General features: G+C 33.4%; 1 protein-coding gene across 1 annotated transcript in view; it reads right to left on the bottom strand.

The window, feature by feature from the left end:
• The window catches only part of puf (ubiquitinyl hydrolase 1 puf), a 1,013,305-nt gene that overhangs the window by 594,331 nt on the left and 393,346 nt on the right, over window positions 1–25,628 (bottom strand). The window contains exons 28-30 of the mRNA XM_090399560.1: window positions 25,039–25,122; window positions 21,514–21,600; window positions 5,844–6,020 (exon numbers count right to left, since the gene is read on the bottom strand). Coding sequence (XP_090255686.1) covers window positions 5,844–6,020; window positions 21,514–21,600; window positions 25,039–25,122 — 348 coding nt within the window. The remainder of the gene's footprint in view (window positions 1–5,843; window positions 6,021–21,513; window positions 21,601–25,038; window positions 25,123–25,628) is intronic.

Genomic DNA, 25,628 nt, shown 5'->3' with positions numbered 1-25,628 from the left:
TCTAAAAGAACAAATTCATATCCTTCACAGGAAAGAAGATATAATGACTGGTAAAACTTGGAAAACTATCTTGTATGAGAAGGTGAGCTGCAAGCTAGGATTGCCATTTTAAAAAAATTGTAATGACTTCAAGATTGTTCTAAGCTTTGCAAAACTGAAGGAAGCAATAAAATCCCCAGGTGCTTATAACATCTACCTGAATGCAAGCTATCTCTCTTGTCTGCAATCAACTCCAAGCAGCTAAACACGAACTTGTGATTAATATATGTCTTGTTGTCGAGCTCCGGAATTTTATCTTCAACTATACAAGTAACTTTCCAATATAGTTCTTACTATGCTAAATGTTCTCTACAAAGTTCATTTAATAAATATAACCAACATCTAAATCATAAATTCAATGGCCTTGTTGCTAAAACAAAATCTCTCCTCGCTCAGTTCCAGACAATTGGGTAGTTAACACCTCAGGACACCCAGTAATTGAAAGTGAAACATTTATTCTTTCAAAAGGACATGATTTTGCCACAGTGCCTAAAAAGATCTTAAGAAATTAAACTCCCATCTAGACAAAGTTATAAGTCTAGATGCAGACACCATAGAAAAAAACTTATTTTGCAAGAACACCAAGGTTTTTTCACCAAAGAAAGACACTCCACTCTATCCAATTGTACACTATGAAAATTCTGCTACTTATTGCATAGCCAAATTTTTAGCAAACCTACAGAAATCTGATACTGGTAAGTTCCACTCATTTATAAAAAATTCTTCAGATTTCTTTGATAAACTGAAAAATGTTTCCATACAACCCACTGACCTTATAGTGAGCATCGATATAAATTCCCTATTCACAAATGTACTGCTAAAGGAGACATCAACAGCTACTTTCTAAATTATTTCCACAGGATATAGTAAAACTATTCGACTTCGTAATTCATTCTGGATATTTGTTTGTCAAAACAAGTTCTAGGGCCAAATGGAGGGAACTGCCATGAGAAGTCCACTCTCTCCTGCTCTCGCCAACTTTATTTAGAATATCTATAAAATATCCTTTTGTCATCCAATCCATACACCCTCAATCTTCGTTTTGGGTTTGGTATATTGATAACATTTTTGCTCTGTGGCCTCACAATAAAGAAACTTTATCAACATTTATAGCTACCATAAATACCTTGAATCCACATATTAAACTCACTATGGATATTGAAAGAGACAACAAATTATTCTTTCTAGACATTCTTCTCATCCACTCACCATCAGGTGATTTAACTACATCAGTGTATTAAAGCCCACTTTCATTGGAAGCTACATTCTTCAGCAATTAGTGCACCATCCTTCTCAAAAGACAGGAATTATAAAATCTTTATTTTGACGTGCTAACACTATTTGTTCAGCTCCTCATCTATTACAGGAAGAACTCTTAAATATCAAACAATATAGGAAATTAAATAGCCTCTCAGAAAGGAATACACAATGTCTGTTTGACTCCTACAAACTTAATAGCAAGGAAACAGTAAGTCAAGTTCCAATCCCATACATCCCAGGTGTTTCAGAACCAATTTCCAGATTCTAAAGAAATACAATTCAGTGGCTACTTTTACACCTATCAATAAACTATCAACTTGTTTCCCCTCTTCAAAAAATAAACACTCACCAATGTCTCTCTCTCTAATGAATACCAAATTCCTTGTGACTCCATCTATCCTAATTTGGACAAACTGGACACTCAATAGAAAAGAGAATAAAAGAACACGAGTAGTGTATTTGCCACAGGAAATCCGATAAATCTGGCTTGGCTTAATACGGGATAGATGCAGATCACAATATTCTTTGGTCTGAGAAGCACGTACTACATCGTTGTCAGTACAAATCTGAACATTTGTTTAACCTCCCTACCAATGAGGTGGATGAAATAGTGAGACCAAATTGCACTTCTTATTCATGTTATTCAATGGGTTTTAAAGAATCATATCCAGATATAGCTGGATGTCTATAGACATCATGGCCGGTTAGGAGGTTAAAGAGAGTACTGAGGCCTTGATTCACTGCCTGAACTTGAATTGGAATGACTACCTATCCTCATCTAAAATAAGGGAAAGTCTTATTGGAATAACATATCATTATTTTTTTTTAAATTTTAATTATTTTTTTTTTACAGTTATGATTAACCTACGTTTCCTCAATTATAACATATAACATTACACTGTTGTAAGTATAACATCATGCTCAATTGAATGTGAATTCATTAACCAACTACCTTAATAATTCATAATCCCACACGTCATGTTGAATTTTTAGTTTATCAGAAGTCAACCTTTACTGGCAGATACATTCATCAGAGAAGATAAGATAGGTATTATCAAGAGTCTTGTACATAGAGTTCATGTGATCTTCTCTTCTGATATATAATGGATACAGCAAAACTACAATTCAAAAAATTATTGATAATTATCATCCTTCTACCAGACTACATCTTGTGAAAAGAATTTCAATACCCTACCTTAAAGGAATCTCAGAACAAATAGCATAGATTCTTCATAAATTCAATCTATACGCTTCCTTCAAACCATCTCGAAAACTGTCTTCCTTCTTACCATCTACAAAGGATACATTACCACCTCTTTCCTTACCAGATACCTGCTCATGTCAGCTTTGCTATTTTAGATAGACTGGCCTTCTGCCTTGAAGAACATCAAGACTATGTTATATTCTTCATTCCAGTAAGTTTAAATTTGATCATTTTTTCCTTGAAACATGTGCAACACTACAAAATTGTCTGAACCTCAAGGAATCAGACTCTGTGCCAATATCGAAGTTTTGGAAAGTGATCACTATTAAGTGTTCATAAGTTCTGTCGTTTGTTTTTTAAATTAATAATTATTTTAAATTATTTTTTATCCACATAACTTTTTAGAATTGCTCCTTTGAACTCTGATAGTATAACCATATACTTCAGCTGTAACCAAGGTGGATAAGAGGTTTATAGCATGCTGCAGGGCTCTGTTCTTTGGCCACTACTTAATTTATACATTAATGATAGGAAATGATCTGAGAGGAAGTATTCAGTTGTTTTCTGGTTATGAAAATTAGGTACAGCAATAGTCAATAAGATGGTTAAAATTTTGCAAGGTGATTTAAATAGACTGCCAGTATGAGTAAAGGAGAATGGATGTCAGTTTAATGTGGCAAAGTGTAAGGTTATGTATTTTGAAGTGAAAAGATTACCAGCTGTGTACCATACTGATGGAGCTGTACTCCAGGAAATGGATGAAGCCAGGGATTTGGAGATGTTAGTAGATATGGATTTGGAGATGTTAGTAGATAGGGAGTTGAAATTTAGAGGGAGGGCATATTCCAAAAGTGGCTAAAACAGCTCAAAGCTGTTTTAGTCACTCATATTACTTGGTTACCAAAGAACACCTTGATGAGCAGAGATCCCACCTTGACTAGTGTGCAAGATTTGGTCACCTGAATTTCTTGGGGGAGGAGGAAAGTATCCAGAGGCAAGTGACCAGATGGTGGTAGGTCTGTGGACTGATTGGCAGAAATTGACTGATGGGCAGAAAAAGAGGTGATATGACTCAGACACAAATTACTGAAGAATTTTTAGAGGATTAATATACAGGAAATTTCTCAGAAAAGGTCTGGTGGTGGGAGAATATGGGCAACCTTGGAAAATGAGCAAGAGTGTGAAGATTAGATTTTTTGCTCGGACAGTGGTGAATGAATGGAACAGGATGGCAGAGACTGTTGTGGGTGCCATGACAATAAATGAGTTCAAAGGAAAGTATAATAGATATTGTGCGAATGCTGGATAGTGCTTGGCATAATGTTTATGCCTGTCTTGATGAATCTATGGACTCCATGGAGTTGCACATAACAATATAATATGTCAAATGATTCACGTGAGCAATTCATGTTATAATGTTACAGTTTTGAAAACTTACTGTTGTTAGGAGTTCCAAGAACTTTTATTGTACATTTTCCTAGTCTTTTTAATCTTCCTGAACATGCCATAATAATATAGCAAACTATACAGAAGTTTCTGTCTACAAAATATACAAATGAAATCCTACTTAACTGACCTTGTAATCTGTTTTAAAATAGTGTCTTTTGGCCAGAAGAGGACAAACATTTTTTGGAAACTAACAAATCTACAGAGGACGTTTGTTTGTGTCAATTCAGATATTATCAAAGGCAATGGGAGGCAAAGCAAGATATTTTTTCCAAGAAAGATAGGACTGTGTGTTATCAGTTGGAATGACATCAATTAGACTATGCTCATCTCACTGAAAAATGTTATGGATATAAGCATCTTGAATAATAGGTCGTGATCTAGGCATTTAGAATATTATTAATCAATTGGAGTACTGTATAATATGAAGCAAAATACTAACAAACATGTCAGTATTTTGCTTCAAAATAATTTGTTGAATACTTGGTTAGTATATACTACCCGGCCTAGTTGGTTGAGTAGTTAGCATATCCGCTCACCAGTTAAAAGGCTGCGGGTTCAAATCCTGCTGTGGGCATGGATGTTTGTGATTGTCTGTAAGAAATACTAGTGGTCGGGGGTAGATGCCGTTGGTGTAGATGATGAAAGTAGTTGCAGTTGGTGTAGTGATGGAGAGTTGTAGAGTAGATGCTCTTCCTCGGTGAGTCCATGGACTCCCTTGGAGGGGTTGCGTAATAATAATAATATATCAAAATATTGGTAGATTTTGAAGTCAATTGTTATTGTTATTTAGATTGCAGTAGCAGAATTGCATCTAATGCTGTCAAACCAGTGCATTATGCATGTTAACTGTGTGTGTGTGTGTGTTCTTCTGCCTGGTTTGTCCATTCAGCATGATGAAAAACACTGCCACATTCCGACCAATTCAACTACAGTTTTGTCAGGATGTTTTTCATTATGCACATAAAAAAAAAAAAAAGTGTTCTTCACACAGCCTAGATGGGAACCCAGATCTTTTCAAATAAAGGACATCATCAATACCAACTGCACTACATGGACTATTTTGATGTTAGTAAGATAAGACTATTGATGAACAGAAGGAAAAGACAATGTGACACAACTGAATTTGGGGCATTTTGCTAGCAGCAAAAGATCACTGAGAAAGGATCTTATTCTAGATTCAGAAGAATGTTTCTTTAAAATATTAAGAATGAAAGTTTACATTCATTCTTGAATCCTTATGGCATCTGTTGAAAAAGGCAACACACTGCTGTCGACTGAGGAGTGGTAGAATCAATACTGGTCGTTGATGATTAAATGTAGGCTTACCAAATAGTGAAGAAGTTTACTAAAATAATAGTTTTCCATTATTTTAGTGAGAATTATGGTGAAACTCAATGGAAGATAAAAAGATTGATACCCCCCCCCTCCAACAACTAAGAATGGGACAGTGTAGAAATGCCACAAGAGTGGCATTAGTTTCAGAGCACGAGTTTTGAATACAATGGGAGGAATACCATCAGATATTGTACAAAATATCAATGATCAGCTTTTGCTGTATGATATAATTATTGTTTTCACTGCTATGAATCAACACAATTTGGAATTCATGCTCATAAATAATTTAGTACAATCCAGTAAGATTGCAACAACCATTTCTCTAATCAATACTGTTTATTAGTATTTTCCTTTTCATCACTCAAGAAGAAAAAATCAAATTTTTTTTTTCATATTTAACAGTCACAATATATTACTATCAAGAATTTGATAATTTTATTGCTGATTCTATAAACATATATAAAAAAATAATAAAACTCTACCATATAAAAACACATTATCAAGTACTTCATGCATTTTGAAATGACAATATTTTCTAAACAAACAATACATATACCTTATTTAATTTTGGTATAAGGAGTTTATCAGAGCTGCCCTTTCTTGTTCGTTTCGTTCTTTTACGAGGAACTTCTCCACTCTCCATATTGTCATCAATGCCAATTTCCCCTTCGGCACCTCCAACTCCAAACTGATACATTAAGCGTAACAGAAATGCAACACAATCTTGATTCCACTGAAAGTTAATTGAGAAAAAAAAAAGGGAGGGGGGAGGAAAGATTATAAATCAAATAAAAGACATGACACTATTACAACTGACAATGAACAGGTGAAAAAATTTTAACTGCTATTTAGATGCATATTCTTACCAGAAGTTCTGGCTTACACTTTTGAGCCTTGGTGAGAATGCTGTTAAATCAAATATATGCTGTTTCATTTATATTATATTCATTTACAGATGCAATTAAATTTGATTTATACAAATATAATTGGGTTCACTGTCTGTTAATTGAAATGTAAGTTGCCATACAGAAGAAGAATGATGACACCATAACACCCAATTACTTTATCATCTCAACATAATATACTTTGTAAACCATTACTACAAGATTCTAATGTAGGCTTGACAGAACCTCTCTGTGGAAGGGTAGTAATGCTTAAAACTACACACCAAAGATGTTTTTTAATTATATCTCTTTAGGTTTTCGCTTAGAAACAGACAATGGCATGCAATTAAAAGTCATGATCACATGTCTAGTAAGACATATTAATTCTTCTGTCACATATAGTTGCTTTTGTTCCAGTTTTCATACTGAAGATACCTACAATGAGGCAGGTGAAAATACTTTTGTTGGTTCTATGTCCAGGCAGATTAGTAATTATTATTATTAAGAGACATCTCTGACACCTCCAGGAAGTCAGAGAATCATCGAGGGAGGCCATTCTTCAGCCTCATTTGTCCAGTGTCTGTGTGCACATAACTGATTTTGTGATCCCTGATGATTGCAATGTAACATTGCCAAAAGATAGAATATGAAAACTCATTACATGAGGCCCAAACTTACTGTTATTCATATAATGCCTATCCTTAAATTCATTTACTGAAAAGTGCTCTAGACCTCCTCAGACAAATTTGTCTGAAAGTGAAGATCTGATCCTGACAGTCTCGATTTGGCCTGAATCCAGGTTCTTCACCAAGCTTTTCTTCCACAATATCATTTCCATCATTCTGAAACTTCCAAGCAAAAAACTTGCACTCTTATACAAACTGCATGGTGATCCTTCTCTTCCTACTTGTCATATGTTGAAAAATTTCTTCTGTTTTAAAGAAATTGATTCTTTCAATTTTAAAGAATCTCCTTCAGTAACTTATACGTTTCTATTCATGTATCCTTTTTTCTGCCTATCAACTAAACTTTGCAATCTGCACACCTTCAGTCTAATCTCAATAGGGAGAGAAGCATTCCAGAGAATGGTACATCTGACCTCCTCCATGTCCTCATTTGCAAAGAAATCCCTAAATAACCAAACCTGTTGATAGCCATCATGAGATGGCAATATATCAAAGAATTATACAACAGCAGATGTATTTAATTGGGTATGAATCTGTCATCCCACATACTAGAGGCTTGAAGTAGCTTGAGATACAAAAGTTTCATGTTTGGTCTCAAATATATTAGATTTACATCTTGTGAGTGGGAGCTACATTAAAGAGTCAAACCACTTCAGGTCTCCAATAAGTGGGTCATTTTAGGCAATGAAAACTATATATCACCAGAAGAAATTCACAAAATGAGTGATATTAAAAGAAATTTTTATTTTTACTTTTAAATTATGAATTAATATATATTATTAATTGATACTTCATGGAATAAAGAAAACAGGGTAAACACCAGAAAACAAAGTAAATAAATAATTTATAGAGCTATTAATATTTCACTAGATTTCCAAATAGGATGTTCAAAAACAAACAGCACTGAACTAACTTGTTGTAGAAACAATTCAAACTGTAATTCAAAAGGAAATAATATTTTATTATAGTGCTCTCTTGGGTGGAGGAATACAGGCAGTCCTCAATGACTACCATGACTTAGAAAGGCCATCCCATTAATGCAGTCACCAAATACTACTTCACACATGCAATCCATGGACCAAGATGTTACTGATATATTCAAAGCATAATATTTAGGAATTACTTTTGCTCACGTTGTTGCTGCTACTAAGGATGAGAAACCTGCAGAGACTTTTGGAAAGAATCTTGCAGATGCAGGATGGAGTGAGGTGTCAGCATTGTGTATGAAAGGTCTTTGGAAAAAGCTGCTGAAAATACATTTAAACAAAATGAGAAAGATGAAGGAAAGGTTAGCAAAATGTTTTTTTTTTGTTGTTGTTTTGCTAACCTTTCCTCACTCAAAAAAACACTGTATTAGTCACCTAGGTCTAAGCTGACTAATATAGTGAAAAGTGCCTTAAAAGACCAGAATATAAGATCTCATAATATTGGAATCTTGTCAAATAACAGACAAATGTGGAGGAAAACTATCAATAGAAAGTTAATAATGATGTAACCCAGGGGTATCAAACTAGCGGCCTGCAGGCCACGTGCAGCCCTCAAAGCAATTTCATGCAGCCCCTGATGCCTCAAGGAAAGATTTTAAAAAAAGGATGGTTGCTTTTTATAATAAAACAGAAATACCGTATTTACTCGAATATAACTCGCCCTCACATATGATGCACACACCCTGTACCTTGATTTTATTTATGAAAAAAGAAATTAAAAAGTTTTGCATGTACTGTACATCGCACACGAAAATAAAGTTTAACCACTTGCACTTCGGGACGATAACTCGCTCCCCGCGGTAATAAACAACACACCTTCCCCAACTGCCATTATACTGCAATGCAAGAAAAACAAGTAGTTTTATTGTTCCATGAATAAAGTACAGATACATTTACTGTCTGTGTAATATATTTCTCAACATGTGTAATATATTTCTGAGTGCGATTAGAGACAACTGGTATAAAAACGGCACTAACTAATGAGTCACATGTCTACCCCCCCCCCCCCCCCACATTAACCATGCTGTTTAGACTTAAGTAAAACCATATGTTTCACCGGCAAACACAGTATCTAACTAAAATCTATTGTTTTTAGTTAGATGTGTGTGAGTGCCCCACTAACTCAAACACAAAGCTGCAATAAAATTCGTAAACGTGTTAAAACTAAGACATATAGAGTGAATGTTGTTATGACAGTTTCAGATAATATGGAATTTGGTTGAAGAGAATTAGCATTCAGCTCAAAAATGTAGCCTTGACTTTGTGTTTTGGTAACGCAAGCATTTATTAATACCACATCAATCATATCCACATCTTCATAGCTGTTCTATCTCTATTGGCCTACCATTGCTGTCTATTTTACATTCTGCTTTGACTTCTCAGACATTCGTGAAGGGTATTCATTAAGTATCTGAAATCTTGTTAATTTCTTGTAAATTTACTTGGAATAATGGGAAAGAAGATGACAATGCACACAAAGAAACCGCACTCGAGGCCAGAAGTAGCTATAACGAAGAGGAGATTCTTAGTAAGTCATTCACAATTTCAGTTTTTTTTCTAAAAACTTTAGTTTTTAAAAATCCCCATATATATCTCACACCATGATTTTTTAGCTTTAATTTTGGGGAAAAAAAGTACAAGTTATATTCGAGTAAATAGGGTATCGATGTATTCGTTTTCATACAACATTTATAGTTACAATAAGAATGCAACGACCTGCTATAATGTTATTGCAGTAATAAAAATTTATATCGCAATTTCAATGTTAGATCCGATCCTAAACAATCATAAACTATATTTATGCTTTCACTGTTAATTTATAGCACGCTGCTGGTAGCGTACTGAAAAAGTTGAATTCTATTAGCTACCAGCTGTTCACGTGACGCGCAGCATATGCACTCATGGAAATCCAGCTATGAGTTTATAATTGCCTGCTACAGTCACTCAGTGATATTTGCAATTCAGTGTGCACGATTCGACGACAACCTACCAGTGAGAGAATCCCTTTTATTATTATTTTTTATTTTTATTTGGTATCGTGCACTGGTCTACAGTTTTGTGCGTTTCTATTCAAGCATTTTTATAAAAATTGTTAATAATATTAATAATATATTTATTCACCGAGGCAATGTCACTTTCCAAGCCAACAAGAAAAAGAAAAATTGCTGATGAGAGGAGAAAATTTCAAGAAAAATGGGAATTAAATTACTTTTGCACTGAAACAAAGGACAAAATTGTGTGCATTATTTGTAATGAAACAATTAGTGCCGTCACAAAGAATATAATATAAAAAGGCACTACGATAAAATTCACAAAGAACAATATTCACGTTTTGAGGGTAAATTGAGAGAAGAAAAATTAAGAAGTATGAAGAATTCACTTCAAAGCCAACAATAAGTATTTTCAAAAATTATGAAAGATAATGAATCAGCAGTGAGAGCCAGTTATGAAATCAGCTATTTATTGGCAAAACATTCTAAACCTTTTAGTGACAGTTCCTTGGTTAAGGAGTGTATGATAAAAGCAGCCAAAAATGTATGTCCCAAAAATGTGCAAGTATTTCGCGATATTTCTTTGTCCAGAAATACTGTGATGGAAAGAATAGTCGAAATGGCAGATAATCTGTGTGATCAGTTGCAAGAAATATCCGCGACCGTACAGTGCTTTTCAATTGCATTTGACGAAAGTTTCGATATTCATGATGTGGCTCAAGTTGCTTTGTTTCTTCGGGCTCGCGATGACAATATGAATATTACTGAAGAGTTCTTGGAAATGATTCCCATCCATGGAGCCACTACAGGGGAAGACATTTTTGAAAAATGCCAACTTCCTCTAAACAGGCTCGTAGCAGTGACAACCAATGGTGCTCAAGCAATGACAGGCAAAAATAAAGGTTTTTGTGTCGTGACTTGCAGCAAAGTTAAAGGAAATGTATCCAGACATTCCAAAACTGCAATCTTTCCACTGCATCATTCATCACGAGATCCTGTGCTCCAAAGTGTTGGAAATGAGCAGCATACTCAAGCCTGTGACAAATACTGTGAACTTCATCCGATCCAGAGGCCTCAATCACCGTCAGTTTGCACAATTTCTAAAAGACTTGGAAAGAGAATTTGAAGGGCTACCTTATTACACAGAGATTCATTGGTTATCTTGTCATAAGATTCTAAAAAGCTTTTTTTTTAGTTTTAGAGTAGATCAAATTGTTCTAGAAATGAAAAATCATGATGTTGCATTTCTTAATGATCAGACATGGGTACGAGATCTAGCATTCTTAGTTGATATTACAGGACATTTGAATGATTTAAATGTGAAACTTCAGGGGAAAGATCAGTTAATAACACACACACATGTATGATGCACTGGCAAGTTTTAGATAAGTTAGTTTTATTTCAAAATCATTTAAAATAGAATATTCTAAATTACTTTCCTATGTGTGAACAGTTAAACATTAAGAATCAAAGTTTTACCTTTTCTCAATAGTGTCCCAAACTAGAAAAGATAAAAGAAGAATTTGACAGGCGATTTAAAGATTTTAAGGAGTAAGAAGTTTTTTCGCTTTTTACAGATCTTTTTCCTTTAATTTTGAAAAAGCTCCTATTTGTATTCAAATGGAACTTATTGATTTCCAAAATGATTCCATTCTAAAAGCAAAATACCAAGAAGTTGGTGTACCAAAAATATCCGGATATACAAAACTGAGCAAATATTCTATGTTATTTTGGAAGCACCTATTTATGTGAACAATTATTCTCATGTATGAAATGTAACAAAATAGCCCACAGATCAAGTTTAACCGACGTCAACCTTTCTGCCATAATGAAGGACGTACGCTCACAATCTTTGAGTCCAAATTTTGGCAGGCTGGTTAATAATAAATGTTGTCAAGTGTCAGGAAAAAAATAAAATACTGAAATTAAATTGCCATAATTATATTATGCAAGTATATATATATATAATATTAAAATATTATTTTTCCTGAAAATATTATTTTTCCCCAAAATATTTTCAGTAACATTTAAAAAATTCTCCAAAATCACCCCCCCACCAAAAAAAAATATATATATATATATATATATATATATATAAGTATTTTATTTCAACACAAACATAAAAAATTTCGAACTGACAGGAGGCTCTGTAAATTTTTGTGATGGTTATTAATGAGAGTTTATACTTTTTTTAGAATGTATAAATATAGAAATATTTGATTTATTCAAATAAAATTTAATTTCGGTTTAATTTGGATTAAATGCTATCTATTATAAATATTAATATAATAAAAGTATTCTTTATACTGTTATTTTTTTTTTGAGTTGTCATAATCATTATACTATTATTTTATATGTCTTGTAATGACTTAGAATAAATAAAATTTTTGTTATTAATTTTCCAATTTATTTATACTCATTTTTTCACTTCCCTTTGATTCTAATTAGTGCAGGTTTTTTTAGTAGAAAACTTTTTGCGGCCCACTTGAGATACACTTTTATAGCAAATGGCCCGTGGTCCAATTGAGTTCGAGACTCCTTATGTAACCTTTTCATGGATTACTATCATAATATCCTGTACCTTCCCCAAGAATATAGATTTTTGTTATTAATTTTCCAATTTATTTATACTCATTTTTTCACTTTCCTTTGATTCTAATTAGTGCAGGTTTTTTTAGTCGAAAATTTTTTGCAACCCACTTGAGATACACTTTTATAGCAAATGGCCCGTGGTCCAATTGAGTTGGAGAATCCTGATGTAACCTTTTCATGGATTACAATCATAATATTGTTGGAACGTACATTCTAGTTTCGAATCCGCCATTTTGTTGTAACGTACTCTTATTAATAAAATCTATTAATTGCCAATTGATCACTAATACAAATATAGAGAAATTTATATTTATACTGCGCCACCCTATATTTAGATTAGTCTATATAAAATAGTAGAATCAATTTTCAATTAAATTAGCAGTCTCCTTACTCAGTCAGGCCAAATTCAATATTTTTCACTTGAGGCTCCCGCAAGATTTGAATTATTTATGAACGGTGCAATAAAAAAGAATCAGGCAAACACAGTATTGAAATTAATAAAACAAAACATTTAATATAAGGTTATATGACAAATACATGAATTTCCGCTTCTAAAATGAGACATTACAATTAAGTTAGTACATCGGGTCAAATCATTCATATTAATTCAGTCTTCAAAAATCTTCACATACAAGTTTCGCAGTTTTCTCAATTACAAGATTCCTTACTCAGATTAATACAACAGAATTTCTTGTTTAATTAGTTTGCTCATATTTCTCAGTTATACTCCACACTTAACTCTCAGCTGGCACTTATCATATCATTAAACACGGCAGATATTATTTCAAGGCAAATTATCTTTAACTTCTAACTTCGGTGATATGCCACAGTAAATGTTAGAATGAGCAAAATGGAACTATCACTCAAGTCTTCATACACAGAAACAATAAAATATGACTGTCCTTACCGGAATTAATCTTCAGCACGTCAGATTTAATGTGAGTACATCTTCAAATTATATTTATTACACCTATGGAACACATTTAAAAAGAATTCTTCAAGGTCATAACTAGATTATTATTTGTCGCGCTTCACAATTCTCGACGGCAACTATAGGGCAGATTGATATCCTTGTTTACTACTTCACAACAAATTAAGCTCCGTACAATTCTTCCTAAAAGCAATATAGAAATAAGTAGTAATTCTAAGCTAACTGGATCTATTCTGAATCCTTCATTAACCTTCCAGTCCTTAATTATCCAGATACGGCACCAAATCCCTATTAATGTCACTGCTGACTTTACTTTCAGCTATCTATAAGTTTTCACTTCGTCTTAGCACACTTTTAAATACTACTCTCTTGAATTCCTGCCCTTCAGTCCCTTTTATTTACTTTCACCCCCTTGTTTATATCCTTCCTTTTTTCCGCTTCAAAACTCTCTCTTCCTTTCTCTTATATTACCACTCATATATTTTTCTTCTCTCCTCGTTATCGAAGCTCACGGTCTAACCACGCGCGTTCCATTTTATTTCTCTCTCCATGGCAATGAACAAAGCGTAAACATTCGCGTTAATGTTACATAAGGCTATACTTTTACATTGAGTAATGAAAAATATTAATAAAATATTACAGTTACTTAATTTTCTCTTTCATTTCATTTACAATTAATAATAATAAAATATATGTTACAGTATATATATAAGGTACATTAAATTATATACATATAATTTCTCATAATATTATTGAAGGAATAAAGTAAATAAGATAAATGATATTTATCACTGGGTCCTTCCAATAGTAAAATATACATTAAAATTATTTAATCAAATAATAGCTGATGAAATTCAGGAATAATACATGAAAAATAATTCTTAAGCAAGGGATTAACAAATAATTTTTAAACAAGTCATGCTTAATATATGATAGGTTATGTTAAATGTGAATGAAGAACAAAACATACATAAAAATTTCATTCACAGTTTAACAATATCCTGTACCTTCTCCAAGAGTACATCAGGTATTTGATGATGACAAATAATTGTATATTACTATAATTTCCAACCTCTAGTATCATTAATATACATGTTAAAAACAACAACAATGCACCTAGTAAAGAACTTGCTAGGTCACTGCAACACAACAATGGTCACTTTCCTTCTCTTAGACTCAGCTCCTCCATTCATTACTCTCCAAACCATGATAGTAAACATCCTCGTTATCTATGTTACAAGTTTATTTTGCATACCCCTCTATATACGAGGGTGGTCTGAAAAGTTCTCAGCCTCGACCATAGATGGCAACACTATCAGCAAGATTTTTTTTTTTTTTAAGTTGATACATCTGTCATAAGTATGCCTGTGAAATTGCAAGTCATTCCATCAAGTATTTGCTTTATACAACTGTCTGAAACAAAAGTGTTGTCTGTATCCCATTTTGTAAACGCACAATACTCAATTTTATCCATGGGATAAATTTGAGTATTGTGCGTTTACAAAATTCTTTGTAAAAGAAGGTTTAATGGCAAAAGAATTTCATTCGAAGTTCATAAAAATTTATGGGCACTCTTCTCCTTCATTTTCAACAGTTAAGAAATGGGCTGCCAAGTTTAAACGTGGCTGTACCAGCCTTGAAGATGATCCACGTGAAGGACGTCCAAAACGTATAACACCACCAGAAATCATTGATCAAGTGCAAGATATGGTACTGGATGACTGGCGAGTCAAAGTGCATGAAATTGCTGAGACTATAGACTTTCAAAAGAATGTGTAGGATATATTTTGCATGAAGAATTGCATATGAAAAAGCTTTGTGCAAGATGGGCGACACGCTTCCTCACAGCAGATCAAAAATGCACTCACATGAAAATCTCTGAATTCCAATCTTTTAACCAGACTAGACGAAAAAATTTGTGAGAAAACACCCAGTTTGCAGAAGAAAAAAAATCATCTTTCATCAGGACAATGCACCTTGGGCAGGTGTTTTGGGAATGGAAAAATTAAGGGATCTGCCCTATGAATTGTTGGAACATCCATCCTATTCCCCAGATTTGGCTCCATTTAACTTCTATCTCTTCCCAAAACTAAAACTCTTCCTTGCTGGTCAGCGTTTTTCTTCGAATCAAGAGGTGATTATAGCTGTAGAGGGGCATTTTGCAGATCTTACTGAGAACCACTACAAGGATGAGATAATGGTGCTGGAGCATAGCTGGAATAAATGTATTAGTCTTAGGGATATAATAGCTTCATTCAGATATCCACTGAGAATTTCTGCTGTACTACTGAATCTTTTACCATGCACTTTTTTTCATTTCAAGTTCAAGGGAATGTACTTCACGATGCCTTTTTAGTCTACCATAATCAACAACCTTACAGCTCTGCATATATCTTTTTTTTAACTCAAAGCTATCAATGATCTGTCACCTCTCAAAGAATAACTCCTCTATCAAATGCCAAACAGATTCTAGTACCTGTATTATAGTTCGGCCACCATTTGTAGGTCTCTGCTTGGCATCTTGCCAAGAATAGTCGATTCATGCTGAAGGGAAGAAAGAAATGAAGGACGTATGGATTGGTCGCCAACACATGAAATCACGTGCGTTATATGTAAAATTTTCCAACTGTTATACAAGAAACATAGTTAACTACAATAATCATAAAAGAGAAGTTAATTTTCTGACCTGTAATAATAAACAACTCATCCCACAATAAGGACTGATTACTCTATTATCAGATTGGATTGTCCTTTTTCTGACATGCGCAGAAGTGTCAAAGGATCTCTAATCGGTGGGTGAACTATACTACCTAGTACATTTAGCATATAGTACATCTCATACATTCATATCTAATACAGATACTACATACTAGTATCTGTATTACTCTTACTACCACCACCATTTGAGATCTCTGGACATATTTAATCCCTATGAGATTTTAGAGACAAAGTTGACAAAAAAAAGAAGGAAAAAATATGATTACATCTGAAGGAAATGTTTGCGATGACAACTGAAGCATTGCAGACAGTGTCTTCAATAAAGAAAATACGAAAACTGACATTCAGTCTTTATTTCATCACACATTCAGGCTACTTTACCTGAAAAACAGCAGCAAAGATGCCATTAATGGGAATCCTCTTTCCCAGCAATTATTCCCCGAAGCATCTTTCAACTCATTATTTGCCTCCATACCTTCAGTCACCATTCTGGATATGCTATGTGGATAATGTCTTCATTATCTGGCCAAATGATGAAGCTGCTCTACCTTCCTTCCTTACCAAAGTCAACAGCTTAGACCCTCTTATCAAATTCCATAACAGAGAAAGAAAAGGATGGAAAATTAGCATTCCTGGACAACCTCCATCTCCTCCCCTGCTCTCCATCTGGAATTACTGACAACTTCAGCATATTATAAATCTACCTTCACAGGTTGATAAATACAACAACACTTTGAAAACCAACTATCTCAAAATATAGGCATCATCAAAATGCTTCTTAATAGAGTACACAGTTTACTCCAACTTCTATGACATTAAACTAGAACTTAACATTATTCAAGGAATTATTCATCAGAATAACTTCAGCCTAAAGAAAATGCAGCATATTATGAACAGGCCTATTTCTAAGAACTCCAACATATACGCAGACAGCTGGAGTTCTTAGGAATACCATATGCTGCTAGAATCTCTGAACCAATTTCAACAATCCTAAAAAATATAACTTACATCTACATTCTTTTCTGAAATAACTCAGTTTCTTCCTTTTACCTTTCACCAACAATAAACAGTCTCCTCTTCACCTAGAAGCAGGATCTTGTTGTCTTCTTTTATAGTTTGGACAAACAGGATATTCTGTTGAGAAGATAATGCAAGAATATTAATCCTATATTAACTATGAAAATTCCCAAAAGTTTTGTCTAATTCAGCATAGAGTCAACACTGGCAAAATCTTCTTTCCAAAAACATGACACTTTCACATCGATGCTGTTTTAAATTTGGATGCTTAATTCAAAGAGAGTGCCAAAGTACAACTACATTGCTCAAATCTGATTGGAGTGACTGGAATTTTTGTTATTTTCCAATGCTAAAAACAATTCATCACTTTGAATGCTTCCAACATTAGTGAACACACATAACAATTAATCACTAGGTTGATACATACTCAGGTAAATTTTAAAACCTGACTGGTTCAAAAAAGACTGAATTGATTCATCAACCAAACTCCTTACTCATTACTACACTCTCTGCTATTTTTGTATGACAAAACAAGTCCCACTATTCACAGGGGGACTCATCCCTTCCATATACTATCATTCTCTGCAATAACAATTTTAATTTCTCACCTCATATGCACTGAGTTGAGAAATAAAATTTCTCACCTCAGTGCATATGATCAAGTTCTTGTACAGCCACTTTTTCATACTTTACATAATTTCCTCAACTCTATATGCTTGCATATGTCTTTTTAACTGAAGTGAATAACTATTGTACTCTTACAAAAATCTTCTCCAAGCATAATCCCTCCAATATAATATGCTGTTGGATATTATTGCCAAAGAGCATAGCTTTGCACTTACTAACAATGAATTAACAGTCATTATCATTTACCCACTGTTCCAAGTTATTCAAATCATTCTGTAAGTGCTGCATATCAGTAGCACTTACAAAATGATTGCCCTGCCTATCTTTGCATCATCATCAGCAGCACCACACCATCACCTTTTTTGGGTTAACATTCCATTGCTGTTCAATCTGTATGCTAATGTACAGGCTGAATAATAATGGTCCAAGGACTGATCCTTGGAGAACACCACTGATCACATTAAAGCTGGTAGATTCACACATAGCATATACCACTCTCTGATACATATCAGTCAGCAAGCCAATTATCCAAGTCATCAGTTTATATTCCAATCTTATATTCTCCAGTTTATACAATCTCTTCATGTAGCATCATCATCATCAGCCTTAGCAAAATCTAACAGTATACATAGCTCATCATCATAGCACATCTATCATAGCATATTCATTTCAGTTATCCAATTCAGCCATATTAATATTATAAAATATGAAAAAATTGCTAAAACATGACTTCCCTTTAGTAAACCCATGCTATTCTCTGCAAAGTATAAGTATCAATCAATTTCAATTGCGAGTTCTTACCAACTTGTCTAAAATCTTTACCACCATTCAGAAATACTAATAGGCCAGTAGTCAGATATATCAGTTTGTGCACCCATCGTTGTTCAACCAATTGAACAGGTTTGTATGGCTTGAAATAATGTGTGACAATAACATTCCTTTAGCACACATGTTGATATTCCATTCAACCCTACTGCTGAATTGATATCTAGGCTATGCAACAGTTCTTGAAACTAATTCTTATGCACTGCTATCTCTTCATCCAGTGTAGTGGACCATGCTACATCAACCTGGTTGAAGGAAATAAGCACTCATCATTTGATCAATCTCATCTGCTTCTGACACTTTCTGGCCTGGACTTTATATATTTCATAACATCTCTCACTTTTATTCTCATGATATTCTTCCCACATCATCATCTTCTTATGAATCTCTTTCTTATTAAAGTATATCTATTTCACTCCCACCCTATTTGTTTTCTGAGCTCTAGGGAAACATTCAGATACTGCCTCTTTTAAGCACTTTTCAGTTTCCCATGCACTGCTGATATCCTTTCCATTCAGTAACTGACACCATGGGAACAAAGATGGCATTCTTCTGAGTTTGTCATAATTTATGGAAACTCAAGTTTTTCATCCTGTAAACTCAAGAAAATCGACTTTAGAACCCACATCAGATAATAACATATCCTGTTAGGGTTAAGTACAAAGAGATGGCAGCACCTTTTTGCCAGTCCCTTCATCGGATGTAACTTATAATTAGTGTTAATCTTGGGTCAGCTATCTCTGATTGGCTACCAGTGAAGACTGGAGTGCTCAGTCTCCAAAAGCTAGATAGGGTTAAAAGGCCTTGCCTACTCCCTATAAGGGAATAAAAGGCATTAAGTGAATTAGCTGACTGCTGCTTTTAGTTCACCATGTAACCTGTCCGAATTAAAACATTCATACAGTTAGCTCCATAACAGGACAGTATGGCACAATCACTGTCACTAACTAGTGTTGTCACATTCATTATTATTGCTTTCATGAGTTTCTATACTAACTGAGACCACTTCTGATCCTATGATCAAAGATAACACTCTTTGACTTCGAGTTCCTTCTGTCACATGCTGCTTGAGAAAGTTGTCTCACAAGAGCTCCATATATTCTCCTTCATTCTTATCAGGAGATTTCTCTTCTACTCAATCTATGTTTGGATAATCAACCATAATGATTACTCAAGTAGAGCCCATCTTGCTAAACTGGCAATACATTTCATTATCCCAAGCAGCTGATATACCAGGTCTGTAGCAACATCCCACTATATATTTTATCCTGGTAGCCTCAACTTCACCAGATGGCCTCAAACTCTGTTACATAAGATATTAATATTGCTTTTGTGAGTTTCTATCCTAACTGGACAAAAATCATCTGATATCATTAGTAATAAACCCACTCTTCTATCTCCTCTGTCCTTCCTAAAAGTTCTATCCTTTATGTTTAATGCCGGTTACTACATCCAACTGATAACCAGGTTTCACTAATGCCAATAATCTTAAGCCAAAACATATTCACTAAGGCAATGAACTTTCCTCTTTTGTTTCTGATGCTCCAGGCATTAGTGTATAAATATGCCAATCTTCTTTGCTTTTGTATAAGTACATCTATAGTCTGCTTGGTCAACTTTCTCTTTTATAGTCACAGACATATTCAAAATGTCTGAACCCAAAGCATAAATTCCACCCCTTCATCAGATTCATAAAAAAACACTCAATGAAATTCATAACATTTTCACATTTGCAATCATAGCAATTGCACACACATTCTCACTGTTCCCATCATGATGATCTCGTTTCCCCAACTCTGTGCATTAGATCTCAATGCAATTAATAATTTCTTTGGGCTTCTCATGCCAAATCCATTTAAGCAAGCTATCCCTCTTATACAAATGATTTCTACTATCAAACTCACCTCACACATCCAAAAACTAACATCCATTTCTTCTAAGACTCCACATTGAATTTGCTATCACAGCTCTCCTAACTCAGTTCTGTCATATATCTAGGTAATAATAATATCTAGGACTGCATAGTCAAGGTCAGGAGGAAAAAAATCAAGTTTGAATTAAGTCTATAAGTAGGGATATAAAGCAAGAGCTGCAAAAAAATGAAAGTATTTTGGAGGAAATATAAAGAAAAATGTAATCAGCATACTTGTGAGCAGTACAAAGTACAAGGAAGAAAGGTGACTAGTATGGTAAGGAAGGCCAAATCAGACCATGAGAGAGAATTAGCCAAACAGGCCAAAGTAAACCCTAAAAAAGTTTTTTTCATTATAGAAAGTAAGAGGGACAATGACTGCAGTAGAATGATTAAACAAATGGTAGGTTGTAATCTTCAGAAATAATGATTGTCCTTAGTTTTGGAGACTAGTGTAATCAACAAATGATCTCACTCAAGCATCTCTGGTACTGAAAGATATTACAGACAGTTGACTATCACTCCAGTAAATTCCTGGGGACCAACAATATGATATAGTGGATATTTTGATATTGTGAATTTCATTTAGCATTACATCAATGTTGTGAAGCTTTGGTTGAGACTTTTATATTTATTATTATTTGGTAATTTGTTCTACCAAAAAAATTTGCTACAGTCATGTTTATTATAGTAAAGTCAAGAATTTGTATTATGCATATAGAATAATATAAATTTGACTGTACTATAACAAACACCACTGTAGTGGATATTTTGTTATACTGAATTTCATTTAGCATTAAATCAATACTATGAAGCTTTGGTTGAGACTTTTATTTATTATTATTATTTGGTAATTTGTTACAGCGAGAAAATTCATTAGCAGTCAAGAATTTGTATTATGCATACAGAATTTGCTAGTGTATGAGCAAACAAAGATGAGCAGATACTGCATATAAGGAAATGAATCAGCTCAAATTACCTTTAGATAACCATTTATAAAAACATATTTAAAAAATTAAAAAATATAAAAATAGCAATTTCAATGCATTTTTCTAACCTCGTTCCATTCTTCTCCATCTCGTGACTGAAGAACACTAGACATAAATATGTCGAACAAATGTCTCAATCCGCCTCTCTCCACAAACTAAAACAAATCAAAGAATTATTAATGGACATGATCCCCAAAGTAGTTTTATAAAAAATATAGCTTTATTTATTTTTCCTTTCACAGTTACATAGTGATCAGTATCCATCATAATAAAGTTATGGAGACAATTACTATGTTAGAATAATAACTTCAATTGAATATGAACCAAGATAATTACTCGACCTTTTGATCTTGATCTGGAATACACTTATATATACAAAGACAGATAGGCTACATTACAATGCAATCACTAATTTGGTCAACCTCAAATGTTCTACCAAAAATTCAAAAATTTTACAGCCACTTCCTCCACCACTTGTTTGACAGGAAATGGCATGCATTCTCATATGTACCTCATCATAGCTAAGTTTCTGACATTCTCATTAAAAATTTGCTTCATCTGGCAGAAACCTTAACTTATAAGATATTTTAGCTGGTCTGGATGTAATATTACTGTTTACATATATATACTGGGCTGTTAATGGGTTAATAACACACAGCATATAGCCTCTCCATCATGTTACACTTCAATGGAACAATTACAGCAGAGAGAATGGAACAATTACAGCAGAGAGAGAGAGAGAAATAATTAAACAGCAGGTTTAATCATTTCAATATTTCGTCTCAGTCACAAAGACAGGTTCAGGAATACAATGTTAAAATTATAACACACAAAAAAACACTGAATGGAAGAAATAAAATAAAGGCTGAAGTTCTACGAGGAGTGCCCTCTATGGGTGCCTGTTGGCTGGCATTAGGTATTGGGCAGGGAGCCTAAGAATTAAGGTTTCCCAAATCTTGAGAAGCTTAATACAACCATATTTATTAAGATTAGGCTATTTTTTCTAAATCTGCTATTGATTCTAAAAAGAGTCTTTCAAGTTTGTATTTACTGCAATGGAGAATGATAGTTTCTTCCATCTGATTCTGCGCAAGGTATCCAAAACATGGTCTGATACACCAGACTGACCATAGGAATACAATGTTAAATCTGGTGGCAGGGCTTTTTTTTTTTTTTTTTTTTTTTTTTTTTTTTTTTTTTTTTTTTTGCGTGTGTGTGTGTTCTTCTAGTCAGATGTTGGCAGATCTCCCAGTCTGACCATAATATAAGTTGCAAGAACATCTAAAATAAAGTGTAAGATGAGTGTAAAACAGCACCTAAGTCTAAATACTCATTTACTAATATAGCATCTCCCAACCAAATGTCACTTCCACCTCCAGATAGGGTAGAATGGAATAAACAAATGGGGCTCTGATAACAGAATACAGTATAACCGTAACATCTTGATTGAAGAAAATGCAGAAGGTTGCCACCTTGTCAAAAATTTGGACAAGGTAGTGACCTCACCACCAGACTTAACACATTTTGGCTGGTAACAAACTTGAGGGAAATCATGTTACTTGAAAGTCTCCAAGGAAATCTCAACAGACATCCCATTTGGATTACCCAGGACCAGATAATGATTTCCAAAAACAGATAAATGGAAAATCAGAGTTACTACCTGGAATGTTTGGAGGCAGAAGTTGATTTGGCAATAATCACTGAAACCTGTATTATACATTTCTTCTATTTCATTAGTATTTTTTCTTTCATTCTCTTAAATAAATATATAGCTTTTGTCTGAATGGCTGCTCTACTAAGGGTGATCCATTTCTGATTGCAATCTTCAATCAGAAATGGATATCCCTTAGTAGAGCAGCCATTCAAACAAAAGCTTTATATTTATTTAAGAGAATGAAGGGGAAGAAAAAAAAAACCAGTTAAAAGATGCTCTATTTCTATCACTACTTGTGGATGTTTGCAAACTATAAAAAGCTAATGCAACTTTCCTTTTTTCTTTTATTTTCTCTATGTGTTTTAAAATATCCCATAACATAGATTCAGGCATTCTGACATTTCATCCTATTTTAGAGTTGCTATGATCATGTTATGTCATTCAATCACATCAAATTTTTGCTCTAATGTAATGACCAGCCACTCTGTTTTTGTCTGAAGGAATCTTCCTTTTGTCAATTTTGTTAAAGATTCTACTTAAAATGATTAAAATAAATCATAAAAACTATCATTATTATGGAGGCAGTAGCACAAGCACATATGAAGATAAGCACATGCAGACTGAAGTAGCAGAGTCTAAAACCATAATGGTAACCTGGTAACCACAACTGCATATGTGCTAGCCTGCTTAAACTGAAACTTTGTTTCGACTGCTATTGCAGAAATTATTTTGAAATCTCTGGTCATTAGAATACTCTACTCACACATGCTTGAGAACATTTCAATTCCTTAGATATAAACACTGAGTTTGGCCTTCTTTGTATAGAGACATCGTACAAAACTTCTTAGCTTCCAATATGTCACTCGTTCAACCCATGTTTAGCAATTTATTAACTGAAATACATGTGCAAACAATTCCTCACACATGAGTCAATCCTGCAGCTACTGAAATATATACTATTTCTATTCTCTTCTCAAAGCCAATTGGAAAAATTTGGAATATTCTAATATTTTGAACCACATTAAAAATTATTCTTATTTTGTGAATGTTTTCAAATAATTTATATTCAAATAACATATATAATTTATATTCAAATAACAAATTATAATTTATATTACATTTTTAATAACACATAAAAATCTATAATCTTTGTAGATTATATAATCTATAAAGCAGTCAAAGGTGGCAGCATGTGATGCAATGTTTGCACATCAAAAAGTGTCCTCTTTATGGAGCATTACTATATTGTGTTTAATTTTAGGAATCATGAAGCCAGAAAACAATTAGGGGAGTCTTGAACAGGAATAAATGTTAAATATAATATTGGTGATATTGCTATTCCATGGGTGTTTACCACACCCAGCACATACTGAATATATATTCAGTATGTGTTAGGATATATATATATATATATATATATATATATATAGAAAGTTTTTTACCTTGGGTAAAATACGTTAAAGATACCAAGCTGTTTTAAACCTGGTTTAAAGGTCAAAACCGGTCTGGGTAGTGGCCCTTGCCTTTAATGCATAACATCATACATCTCTTCAAGGAGATGTGCTTTGCATTAAGCGTAAATATTAAGAATAGTGATCAGAGCTTATTCCACCTTTCCCACGAGTTGCCTAAGACTTGCACTACTTGCAGGTGCAAACTTGACTTACTTGTCTGTTTGCTTACTTGGGAAATGGATTAAAACCAGGTTTAAAATAGCTTGGTATCTTTAACATATATATATATATATATATATATATTATAATTTTTTTTTTAATTTCAAAAGAAATCATTTTTACGCTGATAGATCAAATTAAGTATGAAAAGAAACATTCTAAATTCCTTATCTTCAGTTGGAAGAATCCCAAACATGTTTTAAAAATTCTATTAGAGGGAAAGAGACAGACAGAATGGATGTTTGTACTGTAAAAATTAAAATTACCTTTTGTGTCCAATTAACTTCAATACCATTTTCCAGTTCAATCTCCTCAGAGTGGTTCTCAGGCATAGCTTTCTGATTTCCTGCCTATAAGTAAATTTTAGTTTCATTTGTAAATAAAAAAGTGCAATATCCACTATTAGCAATCTATGATCTACTTTGTAAAAAAGGATAAAGAATGTTTAACTAATTAATAAAGTACCTGTTAATTATTTCTAGTTGATATCAGAATATTTCCAACCATTTATTAGTTCTGCCATTTGAGTATTTTTTTTTCTTTTTATAAATATTATATCTAATACTATTAGCTCCCATTATGATGCAGCACATTATACGTTTCAAAAGATTACTGTCCATACCACAAATGTAATTTGATTAATTGAGATCTAGAAACATTCCTCAAATGGAACATTTCTAGATTTTACTGGTTTATCCACAATGCCACATACCAGAATTCTGAGTATCATTATTACTACAATATTGTATCAGTTGATTGAAAGAGAATAATGCTGTGATGTGCTTGTCTGAATAACTAAAATTTCATGTGTTTATGTTATCATTCTCAGTATAATTAGCATTAAATATTAACAGAC

The sequence above is a fragment of the Typopeltis vanoorti genome, chromosome 10 (genome assembly GCF_054136105.1).
Source record: "Typopeltis vanoorti isolate ZY-2024b chromosome 10, IOZ_Tvanoo_1.0, whole genome shotgun sequence".
Classification (NCBI taxonomy): Eukaryota; Metazoa; Arthropoda; class Arachnida; order Uropygi; family Thelyphonidae; genus Typopeltis; species Typopeltis vanoorti.
The sequence above is the reverse complement of the archived record's forward strand: the minus strand, read 5'-3'. Positions and strand labels throughout refer to the sequence as shown.